Here is a 24,517-nt window from a genome sequence, read left to right as displayed (position 1 = left end):
TTCAGGATATCCCACTCTGCCAGAAGTTGCACTCCAAAGGAAGATGTCAGAAACCATATAACTTTGGGCAAAGTTTTTCTTGAAAGCTTGCCAAGTCCTTGGAAGTGTGCAGCTTGGTAGCCATAGACATCAACATCTGCTTGGCACTGCTTTTGAGAAAAATAGTGACTCGAAACAAATCTTAAGTCCTCTTGCAAGTGATGTTTTTGGCTTATGCCCTGTAAGACATGAGCGGTGAAGACGGAAGCGCGCCTGATGTGCGATTTATGAAGGGTGGGAGTGGCGAATAAGTGCGGGGTCGAGGGCCGAAGATACTTCAAATAAATAAGCCCGGGTCGGGGGCCGAAGATACTTAAAATAAAATTCCATCAGTCTTTGGTTTTCTTTGTCTCCTCTTTGGTAGGACCGGGATGCTTTCAGAGAAGCACACGACTGATGCTCTAATACCGTTGTCACAAGACGACCACCGTGTGCCAATAGAAAAGAACAGATTGAACAACTTTAAGCACTACAAATAACAACTGAACAAAAAAAGAGAGACGACACGCGACATGGAGTGGCGGAATTCCACCCCAGAGAGTATTGGCCCCAAACCTTGGTGCCCCTTTCAGTATTTCTTTATATCACATCAACTCAGTACAAGCCGGTACTCCAGACTCTGCACCTTCTCTAGGAGGCATGCCAAAGAATGAGCCCTTAGCACATATTTAAAGGCCTTTGGCCTATGAAAAGCAGTTTACATGAAAAGCCTTCAAACTCAAAAAGCTTCTGGTTCAAAAGCAATGCCAAAAAGCTGCCATCGTAAATCACGAAAATCCGTACAATTGCCACGTCAACAGTCAGCGCAAAACGCGGAGATCCGTACAGTCTGCCACGTCATCAGCCATCAAAAAATCTGCAGTGTTCGTACAACTGCCACGTCATCAGCTCATGCGCAAGCCTTTGTGTGTAGGTCCTGCTTTATTTTAATCCGTTATGTCACTTGGGGCCCCCTCGGACGGGGTCCCCATAAGTTGGTAGGACTTCTTCTTCTGTTACTTGTTCTTCTTAGGGTATAGGCCCCTTGGCCGGCATCTGCAAGTTGGCTCCATTCTTCAGGGCTTTGACACGTCAGCAGTTCGTGACAGCTTCTTGATCTTTCACTTTGCCCCAAGCTCGGCAAAGTTCTTTACTTTCATCAATCATGCTTGGGTGAGTATCCATGCAATTTGGAACCAGTCCTGCTTTCATCTTGCCTTTTCTGCCATGTTCCTCAGTTGCTCTTGAACTCTCTGACCTGTCTTCATTCTGTTCTTGCTGTGCCTTTTTAGGGCACTTCGTGGAGACGTGCCCATGTTCCCCGCATCCAAAACACTTCCCCTCTTTGATGTAGTTGGCCCTCTCTCGAAGAGTGAGTCGGGGTCGTGAATCCTTGTCTTTCTTTTCTTGGGAACTCTTCCTCTTTCTACTTACATTATTAGAAGTCTGTTGGGTTCTCCGATCTCATCAGTGGGGTAAGTCAGATTGCTCGAATGTGTGGCAAAACCCCGTTTCGCATGACCCATCAATTCTTGAATAGAATTTGACTTTTGTTCCAAGCAGTAGTCTCGGATCTGTGTAGGAAGTTCGCAGCAAAACCGCTCAATCTGTTCTTTGAACGAGACCTTCTTAAATGAAGAGGCTGGTAGAAAAGAGCTCCGAAATCTATCGCAATAAGTGTCCAAAGAATCTCCCTTGGTCATTCGAAGATGATTTCAAGCAGTTTGTATATCTCGTTCATACTCCCGAGTCAGCCAAGAAGAAATTAAAAGCCTCTTAAACTTCAACCATTTAACTGGAGCTTCCTTTCTCAATAGAAGGGTGGACCACCATGTTCGAGCATTTCCCTTGAAGAAAGATGTAGCCCTCCGAATCTTGGAGTTCTCTGAGTAATGCCCTCTAGAGAAAGCTATGTCAAACTGCTGTATGAAGGCCAAAGCCCTTGGGAGCATCTCGAAATCCAGAAAAAGAGTCAAACTTAATTGATTGTCCACCTTCTTTGAATTCTCTTACTTTCTTGCTTTTATCTTCGAGGAAGTCATATTGGTTGGCTTTATGGAAATGCTTCTTCTTTGCATAAAACATGTGATCGTCGGAGTCCAAACTGTCTGAGGACGAGTCCCCTATAGGACTGTCAGAAACTGGGCGAAATTTACGCTTCTTCGCCTTTTTCTTGCCCTTTTCAAAGCTTTGCTTTTTGCTTCGCTTTTTGCCTTTTCTGTCTTCTTCGCTCAAGTCAGGAGAGCTAGGACTGTCAGAAGAAGAAGAACCTGGGTAGTCCTTCAAATCGTACATGCTTCTTCTACTTTCTCGCCGATGCAAAAGAAGATTGATGACCCAAACAACCCGGGAAGTCCATTCCTTTCTTATGCTTTTTATCGTGCTTTTTGGATTTTTTGTTTGCGTCCAAAAGTCGGCTAATCTGTGTGTGAACCACCTCTTCTAATTCTTGCTTTGTAAACATCCTTGGAGAAGGAGGTTTCTTGAGTGCCGGTTTGATGGGTGGCTTTGTGGCCTTCTGCCACCACTGGGTGTGTACTTCTGCGAGGGATTGCTGGGGCAAAATTTTGCAAATTTTGGATCCTTCGCAATTTTAATCATCTGCTTTGTTGCCTCGTCAACCAATTGTCGATGTCCCATCTCTTCAATCTCGAACTGAGTAGGCCGAGGTGGGCCGTACTCTTCCTCTGATTGCTCATAGAATCTTCTCCGTGATCTCCTCCCGCATTCGCAGATGCAGAAGAAGTCGATTGATTTCTGTTGGAATCCACAAGTGCCGCAAGTAAAGGATCGGATTTTCCGGTAGAAGAGAAATTGGCCGCGCTCTAATACCACTGTAACAAACTTGGACACATCAAGTCAAGATTCTACCTCGACATAACAGAGATCACTTCGAGACAATTTACAATCCACAATTAGGTCGACACGGCCCGGCGTAGTTCCGTGCCAAGAGGTATTGGTCCCAAAGACCCCCTTTCCATATTTCTTTTTGTATTAATCTGTGTTCAAAGTACAAGAGAGTGGGTAGGTGCTCACTCTCAGACTTTGCGTCCAAATGCTCTGAGAAGTGAGGCCTTGCCCACTTATTTGAAGGTAAGGGATGCCCAAAAGCAAAGCCCCAAAAGCACTAACTCAAAAGCAGTTAGTGTTCAAAAGCAACTTGGCGTCAAAGTCTGCAAAAAGCTGTCAGTGCAATTTCCGGCAGGCCGTACGAACAGTCAGCGCGAATTGCGGAGATCCATACAGTCAGCGCTATATGTGGGATTCTGTACGCCAGCCATTTGCTTTAAGTTCCTTGTGTCCTTAGGGGTCCCCTCGTCACTTAGCCATAAGTTAGGACAACCTGCTTGATCACTTAGAATACCTTTCCTAGTGATATGCCTTGTATCCCTCCTCTCTAGCTGCTCTGATCTTTGCACAGATGTAAGAGAATCAGGAAAAGGAGACTCTCTCAGTCTCTTCTTCTCCAAAGCATGATAGACATGATTTGCATGATGATTTGAATGATAAAGATGTGATTTCTCACAAGCATGATGAGTTGCATGAAGATGATGTGATTGTTCACAAGGATGATGTGTTTGTGGATGCTTTTTCTAGCGAAGCTAACCTCGTTGTAGATTTGATCAATCACGAAGAACCGATCTTGGCTTTCGAGTCGAGGTCCAAAGAACCCCCACAGGAGGATTCGATCATTCAGGAAGAACTGATCTTGGCTCCCGAGCCTAGGTCCAAAGAACCATCACAGGAAGTATTTTGTGTTCGCATGATTGATACGCACGCATTGTTCGAATGTTTCATTCATGATCGTTTCCTGTATTTTAGTCAACGTCCTTATGTGATCCCTTTTCCTAGGCATGACATATTGTATGTTTAGCACGTTTCGCTCATGAATGAGCACGAATGTATGCGGATTTTTCATGAAAAGCTGACTTCATTTTAAGCCCTAGCGTTTTTGCATCTGCCAGCAACCTCAGCGTTTTGCAGATCTATCGCGACAGAATCAGCCCTAGGATCAGCGTTTTCATTTTTCAGCGCGTCGTCGTCGCATCGTCGCCATCAACATTGTCACCGACATAGAGTCGAAATTCAGCAAATAGAAGATTTGCAGATTTCAGCCCATAGCGTTTTTGGACAGTAGTAGAAAGATTGCAGATTTCAGCCCTTAGGTCGATTTTGTCATCACCGTCGTCATCGTCGACATAGCCTAGACTTGCATCAGTCACATGCATACCATTTGTACCAGATTGTGCAATCAATAAGTAGACCACTCTCGCCGACGAGAGTGGGGCCTTTGGAGGAGGGTTTTACGTCTTTGGTGTCATATCTCTCTTCTCTCTCTATCTCTCAGTCTCATACATTTGTATGTACAGTGTCCATTCACTTTGTTGTGATCATAGCATTCTCTCACTAAGAACGGAAGGCTCTACCTTCCATAAGAACAAAAGGAACCTTGAGCACAATTCGGAGCACTCATCTTGAGCAAAGCGCAAACAATCATTCCGCTGCACCTAACAACGGGTATGGCATTTCCTAGGGGAAAACCGTCGGGTTTCAAAAGTAGTTTAGTGAGGTGAGCGATAAGTTACCTGGAGGAGGCAACTCCAAAGGGAAGACCAAAGCAAGTCTCGCAGTACCTGGGCCTCTGAACAGAGGTACTTGGTTGTTGTCACGCCCAAATCAAGTTGGCGAAATGGGTCTCTCAAGGGATTAGTCATGGCCCTAAGAGTGTAGATAATTCTGGCCTCTCGTAGTCCAGAGGAAACTAGTGACAAAAGTGTCTACCTTTGGTTTCCGGGTGCATAGTCCTGGTCGTTCTTCTTCTATATTTTTTTGGTGTATGAGGGGAGCGGTCGGGCATGCCCTACCCGACTCCGAAAACAAAACAAAAAAGTCCTAACAAATCTAGAGAACCAAAATGAGCGCCAAGCTAGAAAGGACCCGGTGCTCAAAAACGACCGACCGTCCAACACCAAGTGAAGATGACCGTAGTGGAGGTTGAAGCTGAAAATAACGGCCAAATAGCAAAAAAATTGCGGAAGTAGATAATGGAAGTGCAAAAGATGAGCGTATCATACCCATTGGCTACTTATGAAGCCGGCGGAGAGAGGTGGAGAAGAGCTACCACCCTTTGAAGCATAACACTCCAACCAATGAGAAAGGTTGCCTAGTTGACAAGAAACCGGCAACACTCCAAGTCAAAAGGAACTGACATAGGAGGTGCTAAAGGGGCAAATGAAGAGGCTAAAGGGCAGTGCTAGCGCTAAGATCTCGGCCTAGGCATTGGGAGCGGCAAGGTTAGAAGTTATCCTAGTTTGAGGTGAGCCATCACGATCTGCTTCTTTGACGACCATGCCATCTCCAATAACATCTACCACTTTATGTCCATGTCTTCTACAATAGCTAAATGTACCATTAGGTCGATTTTCATGGGTAGTAGTTTGGGGTGTCGTTTTTATTGCAATGGAGAGGATTCGTAAACCCCAAGTCATAGACCAAGATGAAGGTAAAAGCATCCAAGTATTCCAGCAATAAGAGGGATCCAACTCAATTGTTAGTTAGAGGAAGATACATGAGGAGATTCAGCAACAAATGCAACAGCAGATGATGCATATGTGCACATGCAAACATGCAGGCTTTGTGGACAGGAATACAACGATATGGCGATCAAGAGTTACCTTGCGACATCTCCCTGTGCTTCTGGGCCTTACGGTGCAGGTAGAGTGCATATGGACCATATGACACTGGTGTTGGTGCTCTTTGACCATATGGCATGGGTAGAGTGGTTCTGGGCCTTACAACACAGGGATGTTTGGTGCTGATGGAGCAGGTGCCAAGACCCATGGGAAGATGTATGGAGGTATGTCAAGATGCATGGATACCCTTATGGATATCCCACATGAGGGATTAGGGAGTACTAGGATGCATAAGGAGTTATGTCTCCAACCTTTGGGGCTACTTTTGCCACTGAACCTTGAGGCGACCTTCTTTTGAGACCGAACATGTACAATTAGTTGACGGTTTGGGGGACATAGAAAGATTTCAAGGAAGGAGGCCAGAACGTAAAGTTGGATACTTTTTGGACTTTTGAGATGAAACGAAAGCTTTGGCACAGCTTTCTCAGGAGGCAACTTCAGGAAGCTTCCAAAATCAGAAACGCTACCTCTTTCCGAAGGGGAATGAGAGGCAGTGGTGGCTGACTTTATTGCTTCATGGACATGCACCAGGTACTTGGGTGGGATTCAAACAGTTGTTTGCGTCAGCCTGTCCTATGGTTGGCACCTGCTTATGAGGCACATACTCTCACAGTTTGGAAGCGCCCAGGGATGAAGAAGACCGACGCTCTTTTATTGTACAACCAGAGGTTTTGGAGTTCTTTTCTTCCCCTCGCTTCATTTTAGATGGTCTCTCTCGAGATGGAGCTATACTGTTGCGGTCTGCTTCTGGAGTCGGAAAGGTATTGCTTGAAGTAGAAGGTCGCGAGCATACAAGGGATGATGGCCCATGCACAGGACGGCTATGCTTTGCTCATGGGATCATTGGCTTTTGTAGATGAGGAGTAAGGAGAAGCCGTTGGATAGAGTTGAGGAAGTGTAGGAAGAAGGTGAAGAAGTTCCTTGTTTGACATCAGAAGAGAAGGCAGAGTGGGATCAGTAAGTGGTGAAAGTGCTACACTTGTAGAGAGACCAATCATATTGCAGCGAAGTGCTTGATAAAGGAAGAAAGTCCAGTGGACAAGGTGGAGACAGCGAAGGCAGTAGAGGAGAGACAAGAAGAGAAGGGTTAGACTAAAGGAGGATTGATCTCAGATTTTAAGGGGATACCACAGGATAAAGAGGACGAGAGTACTGAGCTCTTCCAAGCGTAGGGCAAAGTACGAGATCAAGAGGCTCTGATTTTCTTTGACAACAGGGCCAAGGCTTCATCAGAAACGGGACAGAGGCTAACTTCATTTCATCAGTGATAATAATGTATGTGTTTGTGGGCGTTTGCATGCTCCTTTATATAATATATACATCTGAGGCTTACATGGCAGAAACCTTAGTAAAAGTCTGTGTCATGATGATGGCATATAAAAACCCCTTTTATGCTGTGGTTCTAAAGTTGTGTCTAGCTGATAAGGAAAGAGACAACAGCTTGCAATGCAAAGCAAGGCAATCATTGGTTGCTGCAGCTTGTGAAGGGGTAGCAAAAATTTTCTCTCTTAACAAAAGCCTCAGGCAGGCCAGCAAGTAGTGTCTCTGGAGAATTGAAAGATATCAATATGGAGAGCTGTCTCTGAGCTGCTTTGCTTTAAGGTTTCTTTCCTTTGTTTGGTTCTGCGTTTCTAAAGAAATGCCTGTTATGAATGAATAAGGCCCATGTCCCAGCTGTTTACAATTTTGCAGGGTTTGCGAAGGTCCTTACTCTTTGAAAATCGTGGGTTTGAGAACCTGGTGGTGTCCAGTCCAGTCACGGATGGAGACAAGCCCTTCATATCAGTCGCTTACAGCACAGTTCTTTCTCCAATAACATTAGATAAGGGAGAGTCTTGGAGAGGTGCGCAGATTCTGCTTCCAGATGTGAATTAAGGAAGCTGTGAGCTTCGATACAATGCTGTAGAATGAGTTTGATGATGATCGGCTGGTTATCCAAACTAGCCTGACTTCAGGGGCCCTCACCAAGCCGAGTTTCACTTTACAAGGTGGCTTCACTGGTTTTGGTCGACTTTTTCTTTGCTTTTTGATATAGTTTCTAACATTGTCATGTTGATGCAGGTTTCTTCACATGTATAGTGTCGTATCGATCCAGATTTAAGGCTGTGATACCATGACGACGCCCCATTATCATGCACCTGCCGCATTTTCATCAAAAAAGCAGCCCTTTCTCTCAGCAGTCCTATGAGCACTTAATATCAGTCTACTCTTGTAAGTAATCAAAGTGAGAGTATGCGGGAAAAGAGCTGATTGTAGAGAAACCGATGAGAATTTCTCTTATCTCAACAATGCACCTTGTTGTTTGTGCAATCAATCAATCTCTCTCTCTCTCTCTCTCTCTCCCCCCCATCGCCTACAGTACTTGTGCAAGCCCTGCATCTTATTGGTTTACAATAGATGGCTTCTAAGTTTCATATCTGCTACATTGAAGGACAAAATACGTTAATGTCTTCCAAAGTTCTCGGCCTAATAGCGCTACTGGCACATGCCAATAAACCATTCAGCTCAGCTATGGAAAATGTAGCTTGCAGTGCCAATTCGTTTCAAAGAATTACAGCTTTGTGTCACAACTATGCTTACTTTTGTGAGAGCAATCAGCTAAGGGAGCGTGCTTGCTTCGAGTGGTGAATGCAAGGCTCAAGCGCTCTGATAAATTTGTGTGTGTGTGTGTGTGTGTGTACATTTCTCCTCTTGGCCCTTAAAGAAATTGTACCTAAAGGAGTGCGGATGGTGAAAAACTGGCTTGAATGTGTGTGTGTGTGTGTGTGTGAGAGAGAGAGAGAGACTTTCCTTGTACATCTTTTTGGTGGGTTTTCCTCTCTTTGTGGTTTCCCACAGAAAGTTAAATCAAATTGATTTACAAAAAAGTGTGTGTGTGTGTGTGTGAGAGAGAGAGAGAGAGAGAGAGAGAGAGAGAGAGAGAGACTACACATGTTTGCCATGAGCACTTACTAAAGATTACCATAGTTTGATTCGCCATAGGTGTCCAGTTTGGATGCAAATAATGGGATCTTCACGCACATGGAAACACTTCCTACCTCTTTGGTTGTTCATTTAGGATAAGTGATATGTCCCCCCAACTTGGGCACTAATTCCAATAGATTTTGTGTGCTTTGGGATGCAAATAAGTCCACATCTACAAGAATCACGGTCAATTCTAGTGATCCAGTGGTAGGAAGAGACTCACGGTCAATTCTAGTGATCCAGTGGTAGGAAGAGACTCCTTGAATCATTAAATTATCCTCCAATTACTAAACAAGGAAACTCTTTTGAGCAAGATTGGCACTCTCTCTTGTAGATGACAAGGATAGTTCCATGACATCCAAGGTAAAGCTCAGACGGTGATTCATACATATGTAAATTGTCTTTCAAAGAAAGTGTAGAGGGCATCGTCATTCTTACATTGCTTGGAAGAGAGCTCGTCATCTAAAGAATTTCAAGGATGGAGGAAGGCAAATACCCTTTTTCTCCCATGATAGGACCTTTGGTGACATTGGCAAGGTCCTCAATTTTATGCCACTTTAATTATGCTTTTGAAGATGAAGACTTTTGAGAGACCATAAAGCTTCAATGTGTCTCTGCGTGCCTCCAAAAGTTGTATCATCAATGGCTAGCCTTCGGTCTAAAGAAGCTTCAAAAACATGGAAAACGAGAACCCAGCATGCAAAGTTCCCGCATTAGTGTGGTAATGTCCTCATCCACCTTGAGAGAGATGCTTCCCAATTGAGTCATCAAACTCTAAATATAATTAGTATGAGATGCTAGAGGAATTTGATGCTCTTTCAAGCTTGGAGAACTCAATTCTAGTCTTATATAGAAGAGTCATAAATATAGTTTCTTTTGGAAGGGTAGCCCTCAATTGGTGTTAGGTCCTCTCTCTCTCTCTCTCTCTCACACACACACACACACACACACACACACACACAAATTTTGACTCATGAACCATCAAATAAATAAATGATAAGTTATTGAATACTAAAGAAAATGTGAATGAAGTAAACACGCTAGAAACAAAAATTGAATCTAGGAAAATTAAATTTTTGAATGACATGTGGCTCTTTCAAAATGGTTTCACTGTTGCTCTTAAACAAAGTTAAAGCATAAATAAACTTGACATTTGATTCTCTTTTTCTCCCACAATTGAGATCGTCAAGTTGACTTGCTTGTAGTATTTTAAAGTAATTAATTTCTTGGATTTTAAGCACTGTACATTTCAAAATTTGTTACCTTTTCTATTTTCAAGTTAATGATAAGAAAATTTTATTTTAGTAAGAGTTTATTTTTTTCTAAGTTTCCATGCTATGTTATTTTGCATTTTTTGAGATATGTTTCTTTTTTTGGTTTGATAAACTACCATTCCAAGCTAATTCAACCACATGATTCCTATGACTATGAATGTAAATTGTAGTTATCTTCGATACTATGAATTGTGGCTTTTTTAGTCATCTTAGTGCTTCTAATTGTTCATTGTACACCATGCAATTTATAAGTTACTATTCTAGAATCAAAGCATCCATGAAAGATTCAATCTGATCTCCCCTTTATATCAGATAAGAATCAAAATTGAAAATTGGTATTTTTATACGATACTTTTTAGGACTTGTAATTATTTAAAATGGGTGAATAGATATATTTATTAATTAAATTTTGAAGATAGAATATACCTTAAAAGTTATCTTTGGGTAAGCCTTAAATTATCAAAGCTATGACTTCATTGTAATCTTTCTGAAAGAGGAAGACTCTATAAGATATAGTTGTTTTTCATCATGTAGAGCTTTAATATCAGGGTATCATTTCCACAAATTTGTACTAAATCAAGTGGGTTAATGGGAAAGGATTGTATCTATTTTATTTGTGTATGTATCAAATTGGGTAAGGTTTCTTGAAAGAGTGCACCCATCGTGTAAATTAAGCATGATTCAAAGGTATTAATAATCTCTTGAACATATGTGATATAGGCTAATTTAAGGAGTGATTTTTATGTTGAGATAATTTACAAGGTAGCCTTCATACCTAATGCTTAATTAAACTAGGCCATCTCCATTGTCTCCTTTGTCTCAACCCTTTCCTAGATCCCTTGGTGAATCAAAGTCACCTTAAAAGCATACTTACATTTGGTATGTCTACACCTAGCTCTAATGTGGCTATGACGTCATCTCCGGAGGTTCATCATTCAATACCCCCTATATAATGTGCGTTCATGGGGTATTAAAATAATCTCTCTTTAATATGTTTGAATGAATAAAATGATTTTTTATTTTAGATTTTTTTTTCAAAATTGAATAAAAACCCATTATTTTAATGTATCTCTGTTAAATTACCTGAATTTTTTACATTTCAAAGCCCCTCCTTTCAAACTCACATTATACATTAACATGATTACATAAAACCTCCCCTCCAGGACGTTATTTTCTTTGTTGAAGAAAATATTTATGGATAGCTATCAAGTACTTTCTTGGGATGAACTTGGATAGAAGCTTTGTATGGTCTTGCGGTTTCACTTAACAATAGGTTCTCTATAGACATTATGTATATATGCTAATCTTGGTAACACAACATATACTTTGACACATGTAAAAAAGAGAGTGCGTTTGTGAATTCTACCAAAAACTTTCAAGCCAACATTATGATATTCTACTCCCATATACAATTCATTCACATGACTATTCGGGTTAATGTCCAAAGTTATTATTATTAAAATAGTTTGTATGGAACATCACCAAATTATCTTCTCTAATACTATAGGAGTATGACCATATCTAAGAGAAAATTTTGGTCTTTCATGGTCTTGAATGTCTTTGATGCACAAGAGTATTCGTATCATTGGATACTAAATTTTTGTATGATAATGCCCACATATGCTTTAGTCCCGTATGATCATATCCAAGAGAAAATTTTGGTCTTGAATGTCTTTGATGCACAAGAGTATTCGTATCATTCGATACTAAATTTTTGTATGATAATGTCCACATATGCTTTAGTCCTTAGGGATTGGCGATACTATTGGTGCGAAGGAGGTTGCTCACTCTCTCTTGTAACGTCATGACTCCACATTGATGATTGTTGAGTTGAGTGCAAGCATGGTGACAGCAGGGCATCATCTTCTTCTTTAACTTGAAGCAAATGTCATGTCTATGCAATTTGCCTTCAAGTAAAATAAGGAAGCGAGCACCATGGACACCCTTTCCAAGTTCACGTGTATGGGTGTGCATGCGAGAGGGAAGCCATGGGATCAGCTTCCCTCTATTGGGATGTAAAAGAAGCTCCCTTTTTGGACCTATTGCTAGAGTGCATGGACCTTACCAAGTTTTTATAGAATTTGAAAAACCTAACTAAATTTTGCAGATACTAGGGTGAGAAAGTCTTAAGAGTAGGTTGATAATTAGGATTCTATCTGGGACGGGAACAAGAATGGCACTAGCGAAGCAGGAGAGGTCGTGCATGGGAACCGACGCAAATTCGGAGGCGGAAACTGTGGCTTTAGTTTGAGAAGAGTGGGAGTAGGGATTGAGCGTATAATTAATTAATGAACGCTCGGGTAGACCTAGTATGTTCTTGCAATACATGATACATCATTGTAGTTTCCTCACCTAGTATACTGAATTGGCTCAAGACTCAAGTGGACAACCTTGACACTAAGTGGGACCGTGCATTTATTAGGAGGGGTTAAGGGATCGACAAGCGGAAAGTGAAGGACGACCTCGAGGCACACTAAACCTGGCGAGCGCAAAAATCAAGGCGGCATGGAAACTCCACTACCCTTTCACGACCCAAATTTGAACCATGACCTCGCGCATCGGGTTTTGTGTCACAAGGCTGACCAACTCACCCGCGTGCACGTTGTGTAACCCCTCACGTTTTTATGAGGTTATATTGTGAGTTAACGCAAGCTACCAAGGTTTTTGAGGTTTAACTCGTGTCCGAGTTTAGATTTTAAATAGTTTGTGTGGTTGCAATCACCTTGGCTTTCGTGCGTGAACTTCCCCATTGTGGATCCCTTTACCGCTCCTTAATAAATGTGGGTGTTACTTAGTGCTGACGGCATGACAATAAACATGCTAGCTTGAATGTACTCTTTGATTTTTGTGCAAATTAATCATTTATGCACAATAGCTTTCATAACTGCATTTAATGTAATGTAATTTGGAGAGTGTTTGAATATAACCACAAACCCACTTAGGGGTTAGGTTGTTTCCTAAAACTTGTAAAGATATCCTCACATAATTATTAATTTGTGTTATGTTCTATACCAAAATAAAAAACTTGCACTAATATATAATTAATTTGTGGATTTAAGTTTTCACAGATTTGAAATGTTGTAAACACACTAAAAATAGTAAATACATGTGAATGAATATAGTAAAAATAATAAATACATTAGAATAAAATTCCCAAGCAAAGATTTTCTCATGGCCAAGGTCTAATGTATGTGATTTGATAGATTTAGTTGGTAGGGTGCCTCATGTGCTCGGGCAATTAAACTCAGAGTATTAACCTATTTAATGCCGTTAAATTTAGAGTTGTCAAACTCAGAGTATTAACCTATTTAATGCCGTTAAATTTTTTTGCATGCTTTATGCTTGTGCATGGTTGAAAAACTAATTGTCCACCAACTAGCATAAAAAAGCATTGATCTTGACATCCTCATTGTATAATGCCTCGATGCAGTGTTCGGGAAAAATGTGTCTCAGCTTAATATCGTGCCATTTTCAATTTCAATAATGCCGGTTGATGGCAAGGGGAAAAGGAAAAATTCTGGCCCAAAATAGAGAAAAATAGTGTAAAACCCCAAAAAATACCACTAATTTTCTAAAACTTCATCTTGGCAAACTCAAGGAAAGGAAATTTGTATGTTTGGAAAAATGATTTTTCCCGAACACTGCTTCAATATGGATTGAATGCTGCAACTTACACATTCAACATTGCACATGATGCTTCTGACTACAATCAAACATGAAAATGCCTCTGTACAAAGAGGCAAAGGCATCTAGTAAAACATTGTAGTCTTGTCTCTAATGTAGATTGAACTCTGCAACTTGGCACCCTCATTGTACACGTTGTACATGATGCCTTGACTCCAATTAAACTCAGTTTAGCTTCACATAAGCCTTTTCTGTTTGTGGACTAGAAGCTAAAAAAATGTTATGTCTTTGCTTCCTAATAAATTTGAGAACGTCCTAGTAGTATTTTGTGAGCGATCAATTAATAAGTTTCAACTACAACTAGATAAATTAGTGAGCTTCAATTACATCCATGATGGCCAGTAAATGTCTAGGCGATGGCACTAGAGATTTGGGGCGTGTGACCCTCACGAGAAGTTTTGGACAAATTCTCGCAATAATTCCTACAATGTGACTTACCTCAACATCATGAGCTTCGGTGAGGGATCGAGGCATTGCATACCTAGCTTAATACGATTGGGGACAGGGGACCGTTGGCCCTATTTGGGGGGTGGGGGAGGGGGGCGTGGTCCCCGACCTCCCTACCCCCAATCGTACCTAGCTAGGTATGGAGTGCCTCTCGAGTAGAAGCTCATGACGTTGTGCATTGTATGAAAAACATTGTAAAAGACTCCGTTCTCCTACATATGAAAATTTATGAATCTTCTTGTGCCTTGGTTTGGGAAGGTTGTCATACATCATTTAACTAATCATTGTCCCCTAATACCCTAATTGGTCATACCCTGAGCTAGGAAACAACTGAAGTAGGAGAGTTGTTCTTCCGTAATTATATCACAAGAAGATTTAAATATTTTCTCATGTAGGAAAACGGTCTTTCTCACTGTTTTTCATACAATGCATAACATCATGAGCTTTTGCTCAAGAGGCACCGCATACATACCCTCGTCACTATATGGCACGGTTCTAGGCCAGAGGGGATCTAGGGCCCAAGTTTGAGGACGTGAGGTGGCTTTAATCTCGGCCGTCGGATCACGCAGTGAACTGGGGGTGAACTAGGGGTGAACTCGGGGCAAAAATGGCGCCCAAGTTCACTCCCGCCTAGTTCACCCCTAGTTCACTTGCCTCGCGGGGCGTGGTTCGAACCTCGAACGTCTCGGTTGTCACACAAATGCTCTATCACCACGCTAGCGCGCGTCGATGTCCATGTTGGCATGACACATGATCACACCCTAGTTTAAGCACCCCTAGTTCACCCACCCCTAGCTTATCCGCCCCTAGTTCACCCTCAGTTCACCCCTAGTTCACCCATCCCCAGTTCACCCCTAGTTCACTTTATGATTAGACGGCGGAGATTAAAGCTGCCTCGCGCCTTCAAATTTGAGCCCTAGATCCCCTCTGGCCTAGAACCGTGCCATATAGTGACGAGGACCGCATACCTAGTTAGGTACGAGTGGGGGTAGGGGACCACCGGCCCCACACTGGACCAGTGGTCCCTTGCCCCAATCATACCTAGCTAAGTATCCGGCGTCTCCCTCACACCTTCAGCCTCAGAGAAGCTCATGATGTTAAGATAAATCACAATGTGGGAAATTGTCCAAAACTTCTTGTAATATATACGTCGGGTTTGAATGACTTTAATTGTCCTATTTTGATCTTTCGCATGAACCGTTTTTCCAACAAGAAGATCTTGTGTGTGTGTGTTGTGTGTGTGTGTGTGGTGGGGCTGGATGAATAAGAATGCTATGCTATATTTTATATGTGCAGGATACGGAAGCTGAAGGAGGAGGTGGAGTCGCTGTCATGGAAATCATCGAGGGTCGCGCGGGCAGCAGCACTGCAAGCCATGGCAGGACATATTGATGATGAGGATGGCAGCAGAAGAATGATTATTATGGGCAGGACCTGTTAGGGGCTGATGCTGGCAGAGATGGAAGCGGCCAAGCTAGAAGCTGCGCCTCCAATGCGCGCCCAGCGTCGTCGGCGTCAGCAGCTGGGCCGGATGTAGACCTCCGGCAGCTAATGGACGAATGCAAGACTTTCTTCTTCACCGGCCACGAGACGACGTGGCTGTTGCTGACATGGACGTTCATGCTCTTGGCTCCAACCCCCACCAGGGCCAGCATCGTGCCCGCCAGTAGGCTCTGCTCTTCCTGCACCAGCATGGCGACATGCCCGACTTCGACATGCTTAGCAGGCTTAAAGTGGTAAGCACTTCATCACACACACACACACACACACACACACACACACACAACACACTCACACACACACACACACACACACACACACACACACACACACACACACACACACACACACACACACACACACACACACACACACACACACACACACACACACACACACACACACACACACAGAGACAGAGAGAGAGAGAGAGAGAGAGAGAGAGAGAGAGAGAGAGAAGAGAGAGAGAGAGAGAGAAGAGAGAGAGAGCAGAGCTTACTTAGCTTTCAAGCATAAATTTTTCTCCTTTGGAGGATTTGGACAGGGGGCCTCCCTCTTGGAGAGCACTTAGTAGGAAAGAGGATGTCCTGCAACTAGAAAACAACTAAACACCTGTTTCGAATTGCCCTGTACTACATGCTTTGCCTGGTGGGGATGTTAATGATATATATATCTTTTATTGAAATTTAAAGTTACAAAGTTCATGCTTTTAATTGGTACAATCCAAACTTCCATCCCTGGCTTGGACTTGTTATGTTATTGGTTTTTCTCAGAGTATGGATGCTTTCTTTTTTGTGGATTTCCAGAAACTCTGCTTTGTTTGATGGCACAACTTTTGCAGTCTCGCTTTGATGATGAGAATGGGCAGCAGAAGAATGATTATTATGGGCAGGACCTGTTAGGGCTGATGCTGGCAGAGATGGAAGCGCCAAGCTAGAAGCTGCGCCTCCACTATGCGGCCAGCGTCGTCGGCGTCAGCAGCTGGGCCGGATGTATACCTCTCGGCAGCTAATGGACGAATGCAAGACTTTCTTCTTCACCGACCACGAGACGACGTGGCTGTTGCTAGACATGGACGTTCATGCTCCTGGCCTCCAACCCCACTTGGCAGCATCGTGCCCGCTAGGAGGCGCTGCTCTTCCTACACGAGCATGGAGACATGCCCGACTTCGACATGCTTACAGGCTTAAAGTGGTAAGCACTGTCACACACAACACACACACACACACACACACACAAGAGAGAGAGAGAGAGAGAGAGAGAGAGAGAGAGAGAGAGAGAGAGAGAGAGAGAGAGAGAGAGAGAGAGAGAGAGGATAGAGAGATTCAAGAATAAAAGTTTTCCTTTGGAGATTTGGACAGGGGGCCTCCCTCTTGGAGAGCACTTAGCAAGGAAGAGGATGTTTGCAGCTAGAAACAACCTAAACACGTGTTTCGGAATTGCCCTGTACTACATGCCTTGCCTGGTGGGGATGTTTATATGATATATATATCTTTTATTGGAAGATTAAAGTTACAAAGTTCATGCTTTTATTTGGTGGCAATCCAAACTTCATCCCTTGCTTGGACTTGTATATTGTATTAGTTTTCTCAGAGTATGGATGCTTTTCTTTTTTGTGGATTTCCAGAAACTCTGCTTTGTTTGATGGGCACAACTTTTGCAGTCTCGCTTTGCCTAGGAAGCTCATCCGGGATAGTTGTTTGAAGACAGCCTAGACCCCGAGGGAGAGAGAGAGAGAGAGAGAGAGAGAGAGAGAGAGAGAGAGAGAGAGAGAGAGAGAGAGAGAGAGAGATGTACCCCATTAAAGCAAGGTATGGAAACATCTAACATGCTTGACGTTAAATCCTGGAAACTTGTCTGCTCTAAGTTTGGTATAGAATGACATAATTAGGTACACTGGGAATTCTCTAGGGATTGAAAGTTTTCTTTTGACAAAAGATATTCATAAAACCCCTCTACACACTATTAATTAAAGGACCGCTTTTATTCCATAAACCTGTACTTAAAATAAATAAAAAAATCACTTTATTACACGTTCCCTCTTGTATATACAATTTTTTAACACTTTGAAATATAAAAACCCCTCCAACCAAAACTCACGTGCTACACTTATATATTTTAAGGTGAACCCATGGCCTTCTGACCATAAGGTTGTAAAATATGGCCAAGGGTTCTATTTTACTATATATTGTAAAATGAAAAGAGAAAACTTGATGAATTGTGGTCATTTAAGGATCATCAGCTATATTAGAAAACTACTTAAGACTTGGGGCAAAAGCATCAAGACAACGATGCTGCCTGACTCTATTGTTCTTTGAACTATTTTTGAAAGCTCGAAAAAAAAGTAAGTGGAATGTCATAGATATTTGATATTGTATATATAACAGTAAATACATAAAGAGTTCTTCTCATGTACTAGTACATGGCTGTGGTCCTATAAGTTATGACCTAATGTGTTTCTAAAATAGTCTTGTGTTTCATCGAGCTAATTGAGTATAACCATAACTTGGGATGTAAGTTGGAGGACATATCTACTTTGTTTGAAGCATATGAGTGTTATCAGGTTCAAGAAAGAGTATCTCAAAGCTTCTTAGAGAAAGCAATTTGTAGCTAGTGGCCATACTTTGTACAAATACAATGGACATGCAATTATACAATTTTCACTTATTGATCATGACCGTGTGAAAGCACCAAGGGCCTTTGAAAGGGAACAATCTGATCTAGCACTAATTGATATAAATGATTGAGCACACTACAAAAAGAGGTCACTTAAATAAATTTCAGATTTTTGACGTGTAAACAGTGCACCCGATGTGCAAGTCGATGTCTATACCGGTGCGTATACCGACGCTTGTATCGATACACATACTGACATCTACATCGGTGAATCCTGCAAAAATAGAACCGCAAGTTTCTCTTGCGTATTTTGCCCTTTCTTCTCTTCCTCTCTTACCCCTCCTCCCTCACTTCTGTAGATCTGCTACCTCACATTTGTTGGAGTTGAGATTTTCACTTGTATGCTGCTCCCCATCAACAAGGTAAGCTTCTTTTCAAGTTTCCTTGTGATTTGTTTACTTTTGTGTTTTGTGTAACATAGTGGTGTGTGTGTGTTTGCAGGTTTGAGAACATTTGCCAATTGTTTCTTGCTCAAATTATAGGCCGCATGTGAGTGCTTTAACATTCTTTTTTGTTGCATACCAAAAACACCACACACACACACATTGACATAAAAATAACGCAAGTAAATAAAAAATGCACATTATGCAGTATAAACACCCTATATATGACGCATACACGTTTTTTAATTCAAATTTTTTGTTTATTTTGTAAATAATATTAATTAAAAATCATCATCAACTAAAAAAGATAACGATATTTTATCATTAAAAGAAAGATATATTTTGATTTATGTTATTTTATAATTATTTTTATTATTTTTTTATAAATAAATTTAGAAATTAAAAAATTATATTACTATTTTGTAATTGGAGACTTATCGTAGGCTATTCGATTAATTAGGTTTAGTCCTTTAACACTAACCGTTTAAGTAATAAGTGGTTTCATCGCTTAGGATTGGTTCGCATTTAGATCGATGAAGGTTAGACGTAGCTTAATTAGAGCGCTTAGTTGCTTATGTACTAAATTGTTTAGCCGGACCCGCTTAGTCCTACACACGGCTCGTCTAGTTTTTGTTATTTGGTCACTTAGCGATTTAGGGCTAGTCGTGTAAGTTTAATTGGTATTCAAACAGTTTACTAGGCTCGCCGCTTAAAGGTAACCGCTTAGGTCTTTAATCGCTTACCGCTCAGGACTGACTTCTTCGTATTTAGATCGTTGAAGGTTATACGCTTAGGGCTAACCGCTTAGTGTTAGCAGCAAAAGGACTTCAACAAACGAAGTAAAATAACGCAATTGGACTACAATAGCGCACATAGATTTAAAAAAACGCAAATAGATTTCAATAACAAACTATGTCAAAACCGGTGCAAGAGTGACCATTTCTCTCTTGCATGTATTTACTTAATAGACTTCTTGAATGGTCAAAGTGAGTACAAACTGACCGACCGTCCATAAATGGCCAAAGCTTATAAAAGAGCACTTGAATAATAGAATGTATATGAAATATATATCCGTTTACATAGGCCTAGATTGGTAAAGTCTTTTCCACATGTCAGCTACAATAAGTAGTAAAATATCAATTCCATTACATACCTCTTTGTTGGAAGCACTATCCTCCAGTTGCAAAGATAAGAATTTGCAAACTATATTGGTCAAAGATAGTGATTAGTATTTTGTGTTAGAAACATCTCATAATAAAAATAAATAAATTATTAAACCAAACAACGTTATTTATGCATGTCGTCATCTATATAGTACCTATTCTAGTGTCCCATACCACTAGAATATGCAGTATATTGTGAGGTCCCCCACCCCGCCGTCTCAAACGGCGGATCTGATGGTAAACCTGGTGGCCACTAGATCTATAGTGGAAGCAAAAAAGTGGTTCAGGGTTCATCTAGCGGACAATCTCTCATCAAAAGTGAGTTGAGTTCGAGCCTACTATCAACGCGATTAGGACTAGTTCAACATTGGAAATAAACATGCCGAGCTAAATTTTTCCTAGTAGACATTCTTTCCTATTTCAAACAGTATATCCATCAACCGTTCTTTCCTACTTAGACTTTAATATACAATTGAATTAAAATGCCGAGGTTTTCGTCGGATTTGTCCTACATGTTAGGGATATGCTCTTTCCTAACTTATCATATGCAATGTTAAATTAAACAACTTGAATGAAAATGTGACCTACCTCCCACTTCCTCGTCAATGGCCCGTGAGATGGCCGGTACTTGGTCGTCCATGGGAGCTTTTCCTTTACCATTCACGTTGCTTCTTCCCGCCTCGCGGTCGTGGGTACCACCGAAGCGAGTTCTCTTAACCGGGGTCATTTTATACTCACTAATTAATTGACAACTTGGAGAAAAGAACTAATGTCCGAGAGTACTATAACAATCAAGATGACAGATTAGAATCACTGAACAATCACTCTTGTACGAGGGGTTAGATTTTCTTTAAGACATAGCAATTTTAGGGATAACACCTTACTTGTTCTATGGGAACTGGCTCTAAAATTTAAATACTTAGCTTAGGTTATTAAGAATTTCAGATTTTTACTAATTATATTACTAGAGAGGTGAATTAGACATGCTTAATCACCTTGCTAAAGTAAGTAGAGAAATGTAAAATCATCATATGCATAGGTGAGAGAATATTCCCTTCCTAGTGGATTAATGACGGATCAATATTCCTTAATTACATCCTAATCTATGAATAAATTGAATCCAACTTAGTTACTCCAATATTGTGTGGTAATAGAATGAAATTGACCAAATCCACATCATTACTGGCTTGACAATTAATTACTATGCTGACTAGCGGGAGATTTCTTCTTACTAATCATGCATTTATCTATGATTAGGAGAGATTGATGGCTTGCATAATTAACTATTGGATGATGATTATGTAATAGAATAATGATATGGAGAATTAGAGAGCAGCTATTAAGAAATATAGCTATGATTAAGCATCATAGTTGAGGAATCAAGAGAATGATGGAGAGATTTGCAGCAAAACATAAATTAAATCGATATTATCGTGATTAGGGGTTGAAAAATCTACTCGAATTTCTTATCCAATGGAGTTCTCAAGATGAAAATTGGGTAGCACTTCCCTCCTTTGCTTCTTCTCCAAAAACTATGTGTGCCGGCAACATCTCCCTAAGATGTGTGTACAAGTGTGTGTGTGTGTGTGTGAGCACACTCTTAATAGGCCTCTCCATGCTGAAAATCGACCTGGCTTGCTATTTGCATCTGAGAGCTACTCCACTTATGCATGGCAAGTCCAGTTACATGCCTACCAAGTTTCCAGTTAGTTAGTGTAACTGACTCTCACAATCACTCTCAAGCATGGAAACTCTCCCACAACTCCCAAAAGAAGAGAGGGCGCCCCCTAGCTACTAAAGCAAGCTCTGAGTGGCCTGAGACCTGTTCCCACACAGCCTCGACCCCCGGTGCCTCCACACACAACCTTAGGAAATTTTGGTTTTAGGCTAAAACGGGCCATACGAGTCGGATTTTAATGTCGTAAATTGCTATACTAAGTTCTAACTAAGGTGTATCTATCCGAATACCTGCCATATTTAGCAACCCTTGAGGTCCGAAAATGTATTATTTTCAAATTCGGGGTATTGGTGTAGTTCACTCCTAGTTCACCCCCACCTAGTTCACCCCTAGTTCACCTGCCTCGCGGGGTGTGGGTCGAACCTCGAACGTCTTGGTTGTCACACGAATGCTCTATCACCACGCTAGCGCGCGTCGATGTCCATGTTGGCATGACACATGATCACACCCTAGTTTAAGCACCCCTAGTTCACCCACCCCTAGCTTATCCGCCCCTAGTTCCACCCCTAGTTCACCCATCCCCAGTTCACCCCTAGTTCACTTTATGATCCGATAGCGGAGATTAAAGCTTCGTCGCGCCTTCAAATTTGAGCCCTAGATCCCCTCTGCCCTAGAACCGTGCCATATAGTAGACGAGGACCGCATACCTAGTTAGGTACGAGTGGGGGTAGGGGACCACCGGCCCTACACTGGACCGGTGGTCCCTTGCCCCAATCATACCTAGCTAAGTATCCGGCGCCTCCCTCACACCTTCAGCCTCAGAGAAGCTCATGATGTTGAGATAAATCACAATGTGGGAAATTGTCCAAAACTTCTTGTAATATATACGTCGGGGTTTGAATTCTTTAATTGTCCTATTTTGATCTTTCGCATGAACCGTTTTTTCAAACAAGTTTTGTGTGTTGTGTTTGTGTGTGTGTGTTGTGTGTGGGGTTGGATGAATAGAGAATGCTATGCTATATTTTATATGTGTAGGATACGGAAGTTGAAGGAGGAGGTGGAGTCGCTGTTCATGGAAATCATCGAGGGTCGCCGGGCAGCAGCACTGCAAGCCATGGCAGGACATATTGATGATGAGGATGGGCAGCAGAAGAATGATTATTACGGGCAGGACCTGTTAGGGCTGATGCTGGCAGAGATGGAAGCGGCCAAGCTAGAAGCTGTGCCTCCACTGTGCGGCCAGCGTCGTCGGCGTCAGCAGCTGGGCCGGATGTATACCTCTCGGCAGCTAATGGACGAATGCAAGACTTTCTTCTTCACCGGCCACGAGACGACGTGGCTGTTGTTGACATGGACGTTCATGCTCCTGGCCTCCAACCCCACTTGGCAGCATCGTGCCCGCCAGGAGGCTCTGCTCTTCCTACACGAGCATGGCGACATGCCCGACTTCGACATGCTTAGCAGGCTTAAAGTGGTAAGCACTGTCACACACACACACACACACACACACAGACACACACATAGAGAGAGAGAGAGAGAGAGAGAGAGAGAGAGAGAGAGAGAGAGAGAGAGAGAGAGAGAGAGAGAGAGAGAGAGAGAGAGAAAGTCTACTTAGCTTTCAAGCATAAAGTTTTCCTTTGGAGGATTTGGACAGGGGGCCTCCCTCTTGGAGAGCACTTAGCAAGGAAGAGGATGTTTGCAGCTAGAAACAACTAAACATGTGTTTCGGAATTGCCCTGTACTGCATGCCTTGCCTGGTGGGGATGTTTATATGATATATATATCTTTTATTGGAAGATTAAAGTTACAAAGCTCATGCTTTTATTTGGTGCAATCCAAACTTCATCCCTGGCTTGGACTTGTATATGTATTGGTTTTCTCAGAGTATGGATGCTTTCTTTTTTGTGGATTTCCAGAAACTCTGCTTTGTTTGATGGGCACAACTTTTGCAGTCTCGCTTTGCCTAGGAAGCTCATCAGGGATAAGTTGTTTGAAGACAGCCTAGACCCCGAGAGAGAGAGAGAGAGAGAGAGAGAGAGAGAGAGAGAGAGAGAGAGAGAGAGAGAGAGAGAGAGAGAGATGTACCCATTAAAGCAAGGTATGAAACATCTAACATGCTTGATGTTAAATCCTGGAAACTTTCTTGCTCTAAGTTGGTATAGAATGACATAATTAGGTACACTGGGAATTCTCTAGGGATTGAAAGTTTTCTTTGACAAAAGATATTCATAAAACCCCTCTACACACTATGAATTAAAGGACCCCTTTTATTCCATAAACCTGTACTTAAAATAAATAAAAAAATCACTTTTACACGTTCCCTCTTGTATATACAATTTTTTAACACTTTGAAATATAAAAACCCCTCCAACCAAACTCACGTGCTACACTTATATATTTTAAGGTGAACCCTTGGCCTTCTGACCATAAGGTTGTAAATATGGCCAAGGGTTCTATTTTACTATATATTGTAAAATGAAAAGAGAAACTTGATGAATTGTGGGTCTTTTAAGGAGATCATCAGCTATATTAGAAAACTACTTAAGACTTGGGGCAAAAGCATCAAGACAACGATGCCTGCCTGACTCTATTGTTCTTTGGAACTATTTTTGAAAGCTCGAAAACAAAAAGTAGTGGATGTCATAGATATTTGATATTGTATATATAACATAAATACATAAAGAGTTCTTCTCATGTACTAGTACATGGCTGTGGTCCTATAAGTTATGACCTAATGTGTTTCTAAAATAGTTTGTGTTTCATCGAGCTAATTGAGTATAAACATAACTTGGGATGTAAGTGGGAGGACATATCTACTTTGTTTGAAGCAGGTGAGTGTTATCAGGTTCAAGAAAGAGTATCTCAAAGCTTCTCAAAGTTTTTAATAGAGGTCAAGAAAGTTTCTAACATAGTGTATTTTTATGTGCAGTTAGGTATGATTCTATTGGAGTCCCTACGACTTTACACGCCTGCCACACTTCTTGCAAGAGAGGCTTTCTCAAGTATAAAGGTTGGAGATCTTGAAATTCCAAAGGGG

At 41.7% G+C, this 24,517-nt stretch overlaps 1 protein-coding gene and 1 long non-coding RNA gene across 2 annotated transcripts in view; both read left to right on the top strand.

Annotated features, from left to right (window-relative positions):
• The first annotated feature begins 7,628 nt into the window (after positions 1-7,628).
• On the top strand, positions 7,629-8,125 carry LOC147417140 (uncharacterized). The gene is made up of 2 exons (XR_015187435.1): positions 7,629-7,699; positions 7,773-8,125. It is a non-coding gene; the product is annotated as an uncharacterized LOC147417140 (long non-coding RNA).
• Positions 8,126-22,507: 14,382 nt separating this feature from the next.
• The window catches only part of LOC147417139 (cytokinin hydroxylase-like), a 2,334-nt gene continuing 324 nt past the window's right edge, over positions 22,508-24,517 (top strand). The window contains exons 1-2 of the mRNA XM_086507851.1: positions 22,508-22,954; positions 24,410-24,517. The exon at positions 24,410-24,517 is cut by the window's right edge and continues 324 nt beyond it. Coding sequence (XP_086363977.1) covers positions 22,508-22,954; positions 24,410-24,517 — 555 coding nt within the window. The remainder of the gene's footprint in view (positions 22,955-24,409) is intronic.

Source organism: Adiantum capillus-veneris, unplaced genomic scaffold, assembly GCF_014529385.1.
Source record: "Adiantum capillus-veneris isolate H3 unplaced genomic scaffold, ASM1452938v2 Hic_scaffold_325, whole genome shotgun sequence".
Classification (NCBI taxonomy): Eukaryota; Viridiplantae; Streptophyta; class Polypodiopsida; order Polypodiales; family Pteridaceae; genus Adiantum; species Adiantum capillus-veneris.
The sequence above is the reverse complement of the archived record's forward strand: the minus strand, read 5'-3'. Positions and strand labels throughout refer to the sequence as shown.